Source organism: Ovis canadensis, chromosome X, assembly GCF_042477335.2.
Source record: "Ovis canadensis isolate MfBH-ARS-UI-01 breed Bighorn chromosome X, ARS-UI_OviCan_v2, whole genome shotgun sequence".
In the NCBI taxonomy this organism is placed as follows: domain Eukaryota; kingdom Metazoa; phylum Chordata; class Mammalia; order Artiodactyla; family Bovidae; genus Ovis; species Ovis canadensis.
Window position 1 is genome coordinate 52,035,630 of NC_091727.1, and position 14,693 is coordinate 52,050,322.

General features: G+C 42.1%; 1 protein-coding gene across 1 annotated transcript in view; it reads left to right on the plus strand.

Moving 5' to 3' along the window:
- ITIH6 (inter-alpha-trypsin inhibitor heavy chain family member 6) overlaps positions 1-13,294 on the plus strand; it is a 32,516-nt gene extending 19,222 nt beyond the window's left edge. The window contains 14 exon segments of the mRNA XM_070291183.1: positions 4,475-4,646; positions 5,373-5,437; positions 5,439-5,886; positions 5,889-6,551; positions 6,554-6,837; positions 6,839-6,923; positions 6,926-7,013; positions 7,015-7,195; positions 7,728-7,800; positions 9,992-10,082; positions 10,954-10,995; positions 11,181-11,283; positions 12,074-12,152; positions 13,083-13,294. Of these exon segments, the coding sequence (XP_070147284.1) occupies positions 4,475-4,646; positions 5,373-5,437; positions 5,439-5,886; positions 5,889-6,551; positions 6,554-6,837; positions 6,839-6,923; positions 6,926-7,013; positions 7,015-7,195; positions 7,728-7,800; positions 9,992-10,082; positions 10,954-10,995; positions 11,181-11,283; positions 12,074-12,152; positions 13,083-13,294 (2,586 nt within the window).
- Positions 13,295-14,693: the final 1,399 nt, after the last annotated feature.

The window sequence follows — 14,693 nt, forward strand, 5'->3', positions numbered from 1 at the left end:
AGGATTCTAATGGGAAAAGTGGACAACATTTAAGAACAGATGGGAAATTTAACCAGAGAGGTATACTCTAAGAAAATTTATAAGAATGCTAGAAATATAAAACACTGTAGCGATAATGAAAAATGCTTTTTATGGCTCATCAGAGGACTGAACATGGCCAAAGAAAGAATCAGTGAACTTGAAGATATGAGAATAGAACTTCCCAAACCGAAAAGCAAAGAGAAGAGAGAATTAAAAAAAAAAAAAAGAAAACCAACAGAATATCCAAGAACTATGTACTTGTACAAAAGTGTAACATGTTTAATGGGAATACCATAAGGAGAAGAAAGAAAGTTGCAGAAGAAATATTTGAAGGAATAACAGGCACAGATTTTCCAAATAACAAATGACATCTATCAAATCAGAGGTCCTGGAAGCTCACAGCACACTAAGCAGGATAAATACTAAAAGATGTGCATGGAGGCATATGCAGAAAATCAAAGACAAAGAGAAAATCCTGAAAAAGCCCACAGAAAATAAAATCTTTCTTACAGAGGAACAAGGATAAGAATTACATTGAATTTCTCTTGAGAAACCATGCAAGATAAAAGAGAGTACAGTGAAATGTTTAAAGTGTCGAAAGAGAAAACCACCCAATTTGACAACAAAATTGCCTTTCCAAAATGAAAAATAAAGACTTTATCAGCCAAACCAATATTGAGATAATTGTCACCAGTAGACCTGTCTTGCACAGCTAAAAGTTAAAAGAAGTTCTTCAGAGAGAAGGGAAATGAGATGGCTCAGATACTTGGATCTATGTAAAGAAAGGAAGATTGTTAGAGAAATAATAAATAAAGATAAAATAATATATTTTATTTTTAAACTAATTGATCTAACAGATAACAATTTACTCAGAATAATTAGAGCAACTATGTATTCAGTGATTATAGCTTATTGATAAGTGAAATTAATGACAGCAGTGCTATAAGGGACAGGAGAAAGGAATTGGACTACTCTGTCACAAGGTACGTGAACTATGCATGAAGTCATAAAATGTTATTTGAATGTAGACTTGGATTAACTGTAAAGGCATATTTTAAACTCTAGGGCAACCACTAATAAATTTTCTTAACATAATGGATATGCTAAGAAATGAGAGAAAACAGGACCATATAAAACACTCAATTAAAATCAAAGTCAGAAAAAAGAATAGGAGACAAAGCAAAAAAGGAAAATGAAGAGAAAGCAATTTTAAAATATAGCAAATATTAATCTAGCTATAACAGTAATCATTTTAATGATGACTTGTCTAATTATACCAGTTAAAAGATAGAAGCTGTCAGTGTCAATTAAAAGAAAACAAAAGAACCAACTATATGTTTTCTAGAAGCCCATTTTGTTTTTTAATTTTTTAATATAAATTCATTTATTTTAATTGGAGGTTAATTACTTTACAATATTGTATTGGTTTTGCCATACATCAACATGAATCCGCCACAGGTATACACGTGTTCCCCATCCTGAACCCCCCTCCCTCCTCCCTCCCCATACCATCCCTCTGGGTCGTCCCAGTGCACCACCCTCAAGCATCCAGTATCATGCATCGAACCTGGCCTGGTGATTCATTTCATATATGATATTATACATGTTTCAATGCCATTCTCCCAAATCATCCTACCCTCTCCCTCTTCTATAGAAGCCCATTTTAAATATAAAGACACAGATAGATTAAAAATAACGGGATAGAACCATATGCTATGCTAACACTAACCCTAAGAAAGCTGAACAGCTATATTAATTTCAGACCAAGTACACTTCAGAGCAAGACAATTGTTAAGATTAAGAAGTGCATTATATTATGGAAACAGATTGAGTCTCCAAGAAGACATAATAATCCTTACTGTGTATCCAATTGAAATTACAGTGTCAAAACATATGTGGCAAAAATTAATAGAACTGCAAGAAGAAATAGAAAACTCATTAATATAGTTGGAGACTTCAATTTCTTTATATTAGAAATGGACATATCCAGCAGACAGAAAACACATAAGGACACTGCTGAACTGAATAGCACCATCAATTAATTGGATCTAACTGACATCTATACAATGATTCATCCAACAATACACATTTGCCCTAAGCTCACATAGAACATTTGCCAAAATAGTCTACATTGTGGGTCATAAAATACACTTTAACAAATTTAAAATAATACAAACCATACAAAGTATGCTCTCAGACTAAATGGAATAAAACTGGAAATCAGCAACAGAAAGACAGCTGGAAAATCTCCAAATAGTAGGAGATTAAGCAACATACTTCTAAAAATATAATCTGTCCCTGGATAGAAGATTCTTAGGAAAATCCATCCTTTATGTGTCAGTCCTCTCAATGGAAATAAGAATAAGATGCTCAGCTTCTGATCCCAGAATGTGTGACCTATCCCATCTTATGGCAGGAAAACTTGTGACGGAGCATTCAAGGCATCTTCTATCAGTTTAAGATGTAGAGAGAAAAGGGAAGCCACAAATGTTCTTCGTGTGGTTTCTAGAATCCACACCTATATAAAAGATTATGCTTTAAATCACTGGATTTAACACCTCCAAAATACACATTTGAGTCCTTGGTCCATCAATGACTAGCCACTTCACTCTCTGAGCCTCAGTGTCATCACTTGTAAAATGAAGATACTGTTTGCACCTTGTTCATTGTGTTGCTGTAAAGATAAAATGAGCTCATGCATCTAAACTACAGTGCCAGGACCATAGCAAGTATCCTATAAATGGAACCTAATACTAGAACCTACATACTATATTCCTTGAGTCTAGCCCTATACTAAATACATCATGGAGAAGGGAGCCAAGGGGAAATAGCGTTCTAAGCCCTGGCCTCAGAGGACACAATATATGTATGGAGGATGAAAATATTCCACATAAGATAATCAGCAAATAGTTTGGGACAGAGAATGTCTGGGTGTGAAAGGCAGGGATCAGAGTAGGCAATCAAGGAAGGGCTGCCCAGAGAAAGAGCAACTGAAGTAACTGTGAAGATACAAATAAATAGAGAGCAAAATTGTGGAGATGAAATGGAATCTAGGTTATCTGGGGGCTGGTGAGAAGACCAGCCTGGAAGAAACAGATGGTAAGGTAGAAGAACAGATTACAGAGAACTGCAACCAAAGCATGCAAAATCATTGACGTGTTAGTCGTCAGTCGTGTCTGACTTTCTGCAACCACTGTAGCCCACCAGGCCTCTCTATCCATGGAATTCTCCAGGCAAGAATAATGGAGTGGATAGTCATTCCCTTCTCCAGGGGATCCAACACTCTTAAACTTTAGGGCAGCCCTGGAATCATCGAATTCTGGGTCATGGGGTTCAGAAACCATAGGAACACATGAATCCTAGTGCTCTGAAAGCACAGAGCTTGAACCTTCTAGACCACCACAGTCCAGCAGAAATTTTTTGATGATGGAAATGTTCTAAAAGTATGTACTTTTAGATGTACTAATTTACTGTCCAATGCAGTAGCTGCTGTCTACATGTAGTTATTGAACCCTTGAAATGTGGCTACTGAAAGTGAAGAAACAGAATTTTGACTTTTTGTTCAATTTTAGTTAATGTACATTTCATCAGTTAAATATACTGCAAAGGTAAACATTAGTTAAATGCTGACAAATATCAGTCTAGTCAAAGCTATGGTTTTTCCAGTAGTCATGTGTGGATGTGAGAGTTGGACCATAAAGAAGGCAGAGAAGAATTGATGCTTTTGAACTGTGGTGTTGGAGAAGACTCTTGAGAGTCCCTTGGACTGCAAAGAGATCAAACCAGTCAATCCTAAGGGAAATTAACCCTGAATATTCACTTGAAAACTGGTGCTGAAGCTCCAATACTTTGGCCACCTGATGCGAAGAGCCAACTCATTAGAAAAGACCCTGATTCTGGGAGAGACTGAGAGCAAAAGGAGAAGGGGATGACAGAGGACAAGATGGTTGGATGGCATCACCGACTCAATGGACATAAGTTTGAGCAATCTCAGGGAAATGGTGATGGACAGGGAAGCCTGGCATGCTGCAGTCCATGGGGTCGCAAAGAGTCTGACATTACTAAGTGACTGAACAACAGCAACATATGTTTACATTTAAATAACTACATGTGGCTAGCAGTTACCATTGGACAGTGCAGTTCTAGGCTTTGAGCCATTAGAGCCTATAGAGCATTTTGACTTAGGTCTTAGGACTTCTAGATTTACAGAGTGCTAGAATCAGAAAATGTTAAAACCGTACAACACTTAGACCTCAGTACTTTGTATAGAAAGTGCCTTTCAGTCTTTTTTTTTTTTTTTTTGAGCCTTGAAAAGATCTTTATTTTTTTTTTCTTCAAATACAATTTTTTTTTTAATTTTTAGTTTTTTATTTTTTAAATTTTAAAATCTTTAATTCTTACATGCAGACCTCGAGTCTTGGTCCATCTCCTTTATTTCATCTATATCCTACAGACTAAAAAGGCAAAGAATGTTATCCTTGGTAACCTGTGGGCCAGTGACTACTTCAACATCATCTCCTTTTCTTACACAGTTAGTGTCTAGAAAGCTGGAGGCTCCATCCAGGCCACCGTCCAGTATGTCCACAGTGCTAAGGACTACCTGGGCCATATGGAAGATGCTGGTTGTAAGTGTTAGACCTACTACCCAAATTGGCAGACTCTGGTGACATGGGAAATTCTCCCATCATTCACCCATCGACTTTACCTCTCATTATGTCTGAAATATCACTTTTAAATTTTACACAAATATCTTCCTTCATCCTTCTGTGCTTCTTTGCCTAACAGAAAGAGCACAGCTAATTCTCCATGTATTTTAGGGCACATTCCTCTTTGGGGCTGAGTTTCCTCCTCCTTAAAGCATATACTCAAAATAATTTGCTAAAACTTTCGTTTTATATTTTATCAATAATCTAGATATTTATTTCTAAGTATTTTGAGTAAGCTTCTGCCCTGATTTTGGCTTTTGATTAATCCTCTCTCAGCCAGCTACTGAAGAATCCCCCTCCTACCACCTCCTGACCATGCAGCCCCTTCTTCCTCTGTAGCATAGATGTGGGGATGCTATCCTTGAGGAGCTGCCAATCTGACTAAAGAATGAGACATCCCCCCAGGAGACAGGCAAAGCAATCTGAGAGAGGGAGTGATAAAAGCCAAGGACATGTGGGACCCACTGTCAGATCTCAGGGAGTTTGTGTGGGAGTGGGGAATTGGGAAGGATAAGCAGCTGAAACAGTCTGAGCAAAGATAAGGAGATGTGACTGAGCCTGGGAGGTTGACAAGGTGCTCAGTGTGTCTGGAATGGAGGTAGAAATTACTAGAAAAAGTGGTCTCACAGTCTGCTCTACAATTAGAGACTGACATCAACATGGCTCTGCTGGCAGCTGCTTCAATGCTAAAGCAAAGCAACCAGGAGCTTTGGAGGATCCCCATTGTTGGGGAGGATCCCTCTCTTCATCTTCCTGACAGATGGGGAGCCCACAACTGGAGTGACAACTTCCAGTGTGATCCTCTCTAACATCCATCAGGCACTGGGCAACAAAGTGGCCCTTTTCAGCTTGGCCTTTGGGAATGATGCTGACTTTCCACTGCTGTGTTGTTTGTCCCTAGAGAACTGAGGAGCAGCCTGGTACATATATGAAGACACCAGTGCAGCCCCTACAGCCAGAAGGCCTCTATGAAGAGATTTCCAGTCTCTGCTGGCAGATGTGCATCTGGACTACCTGGGTGGCTTGACTAGGGCCTCTCCTTGGGCCCTTTTCCCCAACTACTTTGGTGGTTCAGGGCCTGTAGTGGTAGGCCAAGTGCAGCCAGGCAAGAAGGAACTACACATCCACCTGGAAGCCCATGGCCCCAAGGGTCAGCTTCTATGGCCTGCCACAGTGAAGTGGCTGCCATCAGCAGCCAAAAGGTCTTTGGTTTCCCAGAGGAGCCAGCCCCCAGTGTAGCCCACTTCATATGCTGCCTTTGGGCCTACATTACCATTAGAGAGCTACTGGAGGCATGCTTCCACACTTGTGATGCCAGCACTCACCACATGCTGGCTGCCAATGTCCTCAATCTGCCCCTTTAACAAAATTTTGTCACACCTCTGACTTTACTGGTCATGGCACAGCCCAAAGAAGCCAGTGAGAAAGCCAGGAAACAGACTTCTACACAGATGGACCAGGCACTATCATGCCCTTAGTCATGGCCTAGGGGCAGGCACAACCCAACCAACCTAGTGCCCTTTGTTTCTCCCAAATAAAGGCTTGTGAAACCAAAGTTCTACTTATCCTCAACTACTCTTGTCTCTACAAAGAAGATGCCTAGTTCCAAGGAGTTAAGGCCACTGGGTCAGATCCCTAGTACCCCATACACCATTGCATACCCAAAGTCCCAAATTTCAGCATAACAGGATTCTGGAACCTTGGCTCAGCCAAAATTTAGGACAAAACCTGTTGTCCTTGTGCCTGCAAATTTTGGTGCCCTATTGCTCCTGAAGTCCAGCACACTATTACATCAGAACCTTGGTACTGTATTAGCCATGAATTCAAGACACAAGTCCCACCTCTGAATTCTAGCATTCTAGCCCCTCCCCAAACTGGCCCTATGAAACATGCTACTCTGCTGCATTCCAAACCTGGTGCTCCATTATAACCTAAATGAGATGCCTCATCACTCCCACAACCTGGGGTACTTATACCACAATCAAAAAGCCTGTCACAGCCCCGGCCTGAATTCTCCACACATCAGATCCTCAAATACCCACCACACCCCACAGCAAGGGTTCTTGCTCCTAAGACCCCAAACAAGATGCCATATCCTAGACCTGGGATCCCTCTTACCTAAGACCCCTAAAATTCCATCACCTCTTAAACCTAGTGCCCCACCTCACCAACCTTCCCTAGGTTTATCACTTTCCAATCTAGAACACCAACTCCTAATAAACCCAAAATCCCATTACTTTCCAGGCCTGCCAAGCTCAGGCCCCCACCTCCAGAGGCTTTGCATACTCCCAAGCACAGTCTCAAGTCCCACAAGTCCCAGCAGTACCATGACCATTTCTGCCCTTGGAGAATCCCTCACTACTCCCTTTCACCCCACCCTGCCCTCTCTGCTGCCCCCTGGAAGGCTCTGGCATCAGCATGACCTGTTTCCAGAGCCCCAAAGCACCACCTGTGTCTATGAACAAGAGGTCAAGCCACAAGGGAATAGAGACTAGAGAGCACTAAGAACCAGAAGCCCGTGCAGATTTTTATGATTTAAGCCACTTGCTTGCTTGCTTTGAGACTTTAAACAAGATACTTAACTTCTCTGGGCTTCAGCACATAGGCACAGAATTAGAGGCCCTGGGAGAGAAGAGATGTTACTACTGGGAAATGCACAGAATCAAACTGGCCAAGCTGTGGCTTTGACATTTGCTTTGTTGGACAAGAGAATTGCTTATGCTTCACAAGCAAGGTAGGTCTGATTGGTTGTTTTGTGCTCCATAAACAGCCCTGCTTAATGAGAGAAATATAAAAAATGAGGAAGATGATGACAGTTGTCTTTAAATTTTCCAAAGGCTGTGAAATAATGTTACATTTTTTATTTTTAATTGAAGGATAATTGCTTTACAGAATTTTGTTGTTTTCTGTCAAATCTCAACATGAATCAGTCATAGGTATACATATGTCCCCTCCCTCTTGAACCTCTGTCCCATCTCCCTCCCCATCCCACCCCTCTAGGTTGATACAGAGCCCCTGTTTGAGTTCCCTGAGACAGACCGCAAATTCCCATTGCCTATCTATTTTACATATGGTAATGTAAGTTTCCATGTTACTCTCTCCATACATCTCACCCTCTCCTCCCCTCTCCCCATGTCCATAAGTCTGTTCTCTATGTCTGTTTCTCAGTTGCTGTCCTGCAGATAAATTCTTCAGTACCATCTTTCTAGATTCCATATATGTGCATTAGTATATGATATTTATCTTTCTCTTTCTGACTTACTTCACTCTGTATAATAGGCTCTAGGTTCATCCACCTCATTAGAACTGACTCAAATGCATTCCTTTTTATGCCTAAATAACATTCCATTGTGTATATGTAGCACAACTTCTTTATTCATTCATTTGTCAATGGACATCTAGGTTGCTTCCATGTTCTAGCTATTGTAAATAGTGCTGCAATGAACATTGGGGTACAAGTGTCTTTTTCAATTTTGGTTTCCTCAGGGTATATGCCTAGGAGTGGGATTGCTGGGTCATATGGTGGTTTTATTTCTAGTTTTTTACATTTTTTAGCTCTTCCTGTGCCCAGGTACTGATCTACATACTGTACTTGTAGTCTTCATTTAATCTTCACCAAAAACCTCTTATTATCTGGATTTTACTCATGGGAAAACTGAAGCACAGAGAAGTGACACCACATCACACCACTAGTGAGAGGTTTGAACCTACACACTTTGGTCCCATGATGAATATGATTCACTACTTCATTATTCACCTTCCTGAGAGGAGTGACATTTCCTGGGTGACCTTATAGGGCAGGATTAGAACCAGTTGGTGGTGACAATAATTCACAGGGATATAAATTTGGGCATGACATTCTTGACATACCCCTCTCCTTCACTATCTTCCCTCCCAATATCCCATCCATCTTCAATTCCTGACACAGTTATCTCTGTTTGTCAAATGCACCCACTTCTCACTACCCCAGCTGTCACTATCTTAGGGCAGACTATCATTGTGCTTCACCTATAAAACTGTTCCAGACTCATCACTGGTTTTCTTGCTTCTTTTTTTGAGATATTCTCTTGGACATTCTTCCCCAGCAAAGGGATCGTTTAAAAACATATATCACTTCATGTCTCTTCCCTACTTAACTCCCCTCAATGGTTTCCTACCATACTTATCATTTCTTATCGTACTTTTTAGAATAAAGTTCAAAGTTCTCTTAATTTTTTTTAGCTTTTTTAAAATTTAAATTTATTTATTTTAATTGGAGGCTAATTACTTTACAATATTGTATTGGTTTTGCCATACATCAACATGAATCTGCCGCGGGTGTACATGTGTTCCCAATCCTGAACCCCCCTCCCACCTCCCTCCCCATACCATCCCTCTGGGTCATCCCAGTGCAACAGCCCCAAGCATTCTGTATCCTGCATCGAACCTAGACTGGTGATTTGTTTCTTATATGATATTATACATGTTTCAATGCCATTCTTCCAAATCATCCCACCCTCTCCCTCTCCCACAGAGTCCAAAAGACTGTTCTATACATCTGAGCTACAAGTCCCTGCATGACCTGCCCTATACCCCATACCTCTCTGACCTCACCTTCTCCCACTCACCCTCTGAACTCAGGCCACACTGGCCTCCTGTTCCTCCAATAGGCCCTAACCTCTCCCCTGCCTACACTCGGGGACCTCTTCCAAGCTGTTCCCCTTGCTTGAAAATTGCTCTGACCTGCTTTGCCCTGCCCCTGCCTACCACCCTCATTTCTTCCATTGTCACTCAAGCTCCAGATCATGCCTTAAATCTCAACTCAGATGTTCTTTTTACCCCTTACTACTGCTTCACACTATGTTGAGTACCTGCAACTCTCAGTCAATCTATTCTTTTTTTCTTATAGCATTGATCACAATTGGTAATTATAATTTCATTCATGCCTGCCTTCCCAACTAAAATATGAGCTTCACCACGTCAGAAATCATGACTGACTTTTTCACGACCATGTTCCTGATGCTTAAACAGCACTTAAATGAATAAAAAATGATCAAGTGAATGCATGCATAAATGTTATAAGGAAGAATTTTGAACATAACTGAGCTTGAAAAACTAAGATGCCATGGGGAGCATAAGGTCTCAGTCTTGGCAATGTGCAAGGTCAGATTGGGAAGCCAATGAAGATTCTCCTAATCAGAAGGAAGGTATGCCTTTTGGTGGGCTGGAGACATCTTTGCCCTCAGAGTGTGAAGGATTTCTCCTATTTCTTTTACAATTGGCAGGGAATCCACATTGGGACAGCAATTCTGAAGAGATCTTTGGAGGAGATGGAGGCAGCATGAAATCTCAGGAAAGTTCTGCGGTACTAGCAAAAGATGAACAAAGACCTCCCCTGACAAAGACCCCCAAGCTTTCATTTCCATTTATGTTAATAATATATAACAAAGTTCCAGAAATCTACAGTAAGAAAAATGAGGACAATCCAATTGAAAATTGACCTAAAACCAGCACTCAAAAAAGAACAAATTGTTCAACTTCTTAAGTCATAATGAAAATGCAAATTAAAATATTAACATGGGACTTCCCTGGTGGCACAGTGGATAGGAATCTGCCTAACAATGCAAGAGACACCAGTTCAATCCCTGGTTTGGGAAGATCCCACATGCTGAGAGGCAACTAAGCCTGTGTGTCACAACTACTGAACCCACACTCTAGAGCCCACATGCTGCAACTACTAAAGCTCACTCGCTCTAGAGCCCATGCTCTGCAGCAAGAGGAGCCATCACAATGAGAAGCCCGTGAAGCACAAGTAAGAGTAGCCCCCACATGCAGTAACTAGAGAAAGCTTACACACAGCAAGGAAGAGCCCCAGGTGCTTCAACAAAGACCCAGTGCAGCCAAAAATAAAATAAATCAATAAAATTTTAAAATAGCATTTGAACTGACCTAGAAGAATGACTAGAAATTGATTATTACTAATTAAAAGAAGGAGAACATTCCAAGTAGCAGGAGAAACAGAAACAATGGGGTCACTAGCAAGATAAGGTAAGGTACTCATAAGAATATTCAGTTCAGTTAGGCTGGAGCATACAGAGAAGAGTGGAGAGCTAGGCAGGGACTAGATATCAGAAAAAACTTAAGTACTGAGCTCAGGAATTTGGGGTGACTCAGAGGTCAGAGGGGCCCAGAGTTACTAGGAATGTAATAATCAGTCTCCTATCAACACAGTCCTCCTATCTTCTGCAGGCATGTTGCCAAGCATCTTCACTTTCTCATCCTTGGATAAGCCAGCCACCCTTGCTGACTTATTTGAGTATAGGACAGCTTGTGCACTGGGACTGGGGTTGGACTGTCTCTCTGGGGAAATAAACATGGCCTCCTATCTTCCCCTCCTCTCTCTTTCCCTCTCTTCATCTCCCATACCTTCTAAGGCTATAACTACAGAGTTGTGCCTCCTGCCTTGCAATAAATGGGACCCCACTTTGTGATCCACATCCCACACTCAGAAGAGAAGATCTTCTTCACACTGGATGAGCATCCATGGGAACTGCTACAACTCATAGATGACCCAAAGGCAGGGGAGAGCACCAAAGACTCTATCTCATATAACTCCACAGCCAAATATACATGTCAACACCCCCAGACATTTGTGGACTAATACAAACACATAACAGTGCACCTCACTAACACACAAGTACATACTCAGACACATGAAAACACAAATACACTCTAACACAAAGACATTCAAAGATACACACACACATACTAGGGCATACAGTAAACTCACAAAAACACACACCCAGGGACATATATTTTGACACTTTCCACACCTACAAATAGTAACATACAAATATGCATCCAGACACATATTGATGCATAATACATGCCCAGATATACACAATGACACATTTATCAACATACATACACTGATAACCCCAGATTCATCCCAATTCACAAGAATTTAACACACACAGGCACACACACTCTGCTACTCTAGATACATAAAACACCAATGCACACAAATTCCATGATACACAGACAGATGCATACTCACTGACACCCCAAGATACATAATATGTACCAATACATAACCAGACACACACGACATAAACTATTCACCAAGATTTATAACACCAAGATATCCAGCATGAGTCCTAAGTCTATTCAGTCATGTCCAACTCTTTGTGACCCTGTGAACTATAGCCCACCAGGCCCCTCTGTCCATGGGATTCCCAAAGCAAGAATGCTGGAGTGAGTTGCCATTTCCTCCTCCAGGGAATCTTCCCAGGGATTGAACCCCAAGAGAAACTCTGCCACAGTGAAAAGTCAGTTAGCCCCAGCACCTTGACCCTCAAACCACAAAGAAGAATCAGAACCAAGCTCTGCCCTTGGAGAGCTCCTGGTCTAGGAAGAAGACAGACCCAAACATGGATAGTGATCCCAGTGAGTTATCAGTGCTAGACAGAAAGCAGTCCAGGGAGCTGGAGGAATCCAGGGTGAGGCACCTTGCCCAGCCTTGGAGCTCAAGAAAGTTCTCCTGTAGGAGAGAGACCCACACTGAGTATGGAAAGCTGAGCAAATGTGTAGAGGAAAAGAATGGAGATTGGAGGAGATAGAGCTGGAGTAGTCAGACTAGAATGCCTGCATGAAGAATTTGACTTTTCCTAAAGACAATGGGAGTCATGAAAAGGCATAGACAGGAGAAAGTGAAAGTGAAAGTTGCTCAGTTGTGTTGGACTCTGAGACCCCATGGACTGTTGCCCATCTGGCTCCTCTGCCCATAGAATTCTCCAGGCAAGAATACTGAAGTGGGTACCCATTCTCTTCTCCAGGTGATCTTCCTGACCAGGGACTGAGCCTGCATCTCTGCATTGCACACAGATTATTTACCATCTGAACCATCAAGGAAAAAGGAGAAAGATACAGTCAGATCTGAGTATTACAAAGATCCCTCTGGATGTTGCTATAAAGGAGGATTGCAGGAAGCCAGACTGTAGGTCAGGAAACATTAGCAGAACCTGAGGCTGAGACCCCCACCAAAGAACTTTGGGCAGTGATGGTGGATTGAACAGATATTTTTACTTCCTTTGATGCTCCTCACTTCTCTAATCTAACTTGTCATCTCCTTCAAGCCAGACTGTACCCTATCTGTTGCCATCTCATCCACTTTGGCCCCCTACTTTCATGCTACACTCCTGTCCCATCTGACTCCTCCACAAATCACACAATGCTCAGTCTCTTCCCTCCTCCAGGCCTTTGCTGCCTCTCCTCCCTCCTACTTTTCTTTCAACGTTCCCTGATTTAGGATCCTCTCAGAGCTATCAGTGGGACTCAGGACACTGACCTGACTGGTATTCCATCTCTCTCCCACAGGACAGTTCCAGCATGCAGACATCAAGCTGGTGGCAGGGCTTATGGGGCCAAATCTGAGGAGGCACCAGGGCCCAGGTGTGCCTGTGGTCATAGGCAAGAAGCTGCTGAAGGACTCACCAAGACTGTTTCCCCACTGAGCTTCCTGCTGGCTGGTGAAATGCTCTCATGTACGGTGGTTTCTGGGCCAACCCTACATTGCCTATGTCCTGTGATGGTCCCTGAACCCCACAGCCAAGAGACCTGATGACTCAGAGGCCAGGGCACAGGGTTGACCAGGAACAAAGCCCTGAAGACATGAAAACACACAGGGACACACACTAACACAGGCACTAAGTGATACATTCACCAGAACACGTACACAAAGATGTGCAGATCTATGGAACTAGAGGCTTTGAGACTCCTGCCTCCTCACAGTCCTTACTGTCTCCAGTCTCTAACCTTTTTAATCCATACTCCAGAGCAACCTTAGAAGCGACTTCCTTAAAACAAAAACCTGAGGCACCAATACGCCTCACAACCTTCTCTGGCTCCCATGGCTTATTTAAAGCTCTTACAGTTCCCCTAGGGTTTCCCAAGTGACTCAGTGGTAAAGAATCTGCCTGCCAAGGCAGAAAATGCAGAAGATGTGGATTCAGTCCCTGGGTCAGGAAGATCCTCTAGAAGAGGAAATGGCAGCCCACTCCAGTATTCCTCCTGGGAGAATCCCATGGGCAGAGGAGCCTGGTGGGCTACAGTCCATAGGGTCACAAAGACTCAGACATGACTGAGCAACTATGCATGCACACAAACACAGTTTCTCTAACAAACCCACCAATCAGCCCTTGCATGTTCTTTTCCTTCTATGTGGGATTCCCTTCTTTGGCTTCATTCAGGTAAATGTTACACATTCTTCAAGTCTTAGTTGCCACTTCCTCTAGGAAGTCTTCCCTGACCCCTCCATAGATTGAGTTTGGTCCCCTGTGTTCCCACAGCCCACCCCCATTCCATTCAAATTCACCTTTCATACTATGTACTTACTTGTACATACTGTGTGAATACTATTTACTTGTCTGGATCCCTTACTTAGACTGTGAGCTACTTGAGAACAAGGACCTTTTCTAAATCATCTATGTATCCCCAGTTTTTAGCACTTAGTAGGTGCTTAGCAAATATTTGCTGAATGAAGTAATGAATGAACAAAAAAGGATCCCATGACGCAGCAGTAGACATACACATATACTACTCACAACCAAAGTCACAAGATCACACACAGAAACAGCAATGAGGACACAGATGTGAATGGGTAGAGACAGAGACATATGGAAATACAAGGATTTCAAAATAGAGAATAGACATAGGGGCATGTAGACATACAAAGATGGGGCAGGAAGCCAGTGTGACATAAACCCAGAGATACAGATGCTCTCTGACTGAGCTTCTATATCCCCGTTTTGAGGTGCTGTCTCTGTCATAAAGATAGAGGCAGAGAGACAAAAATGAGGTCACCCAGGAACAAGCACACAGTGACTAATATGAAGTCACTGAGACATAACAACATACAAAATGAAAAGATAGAGATTCAGACACAGAGACATAGGGACACAGAGGTAACCAGGGAGACATTGGTCAAGA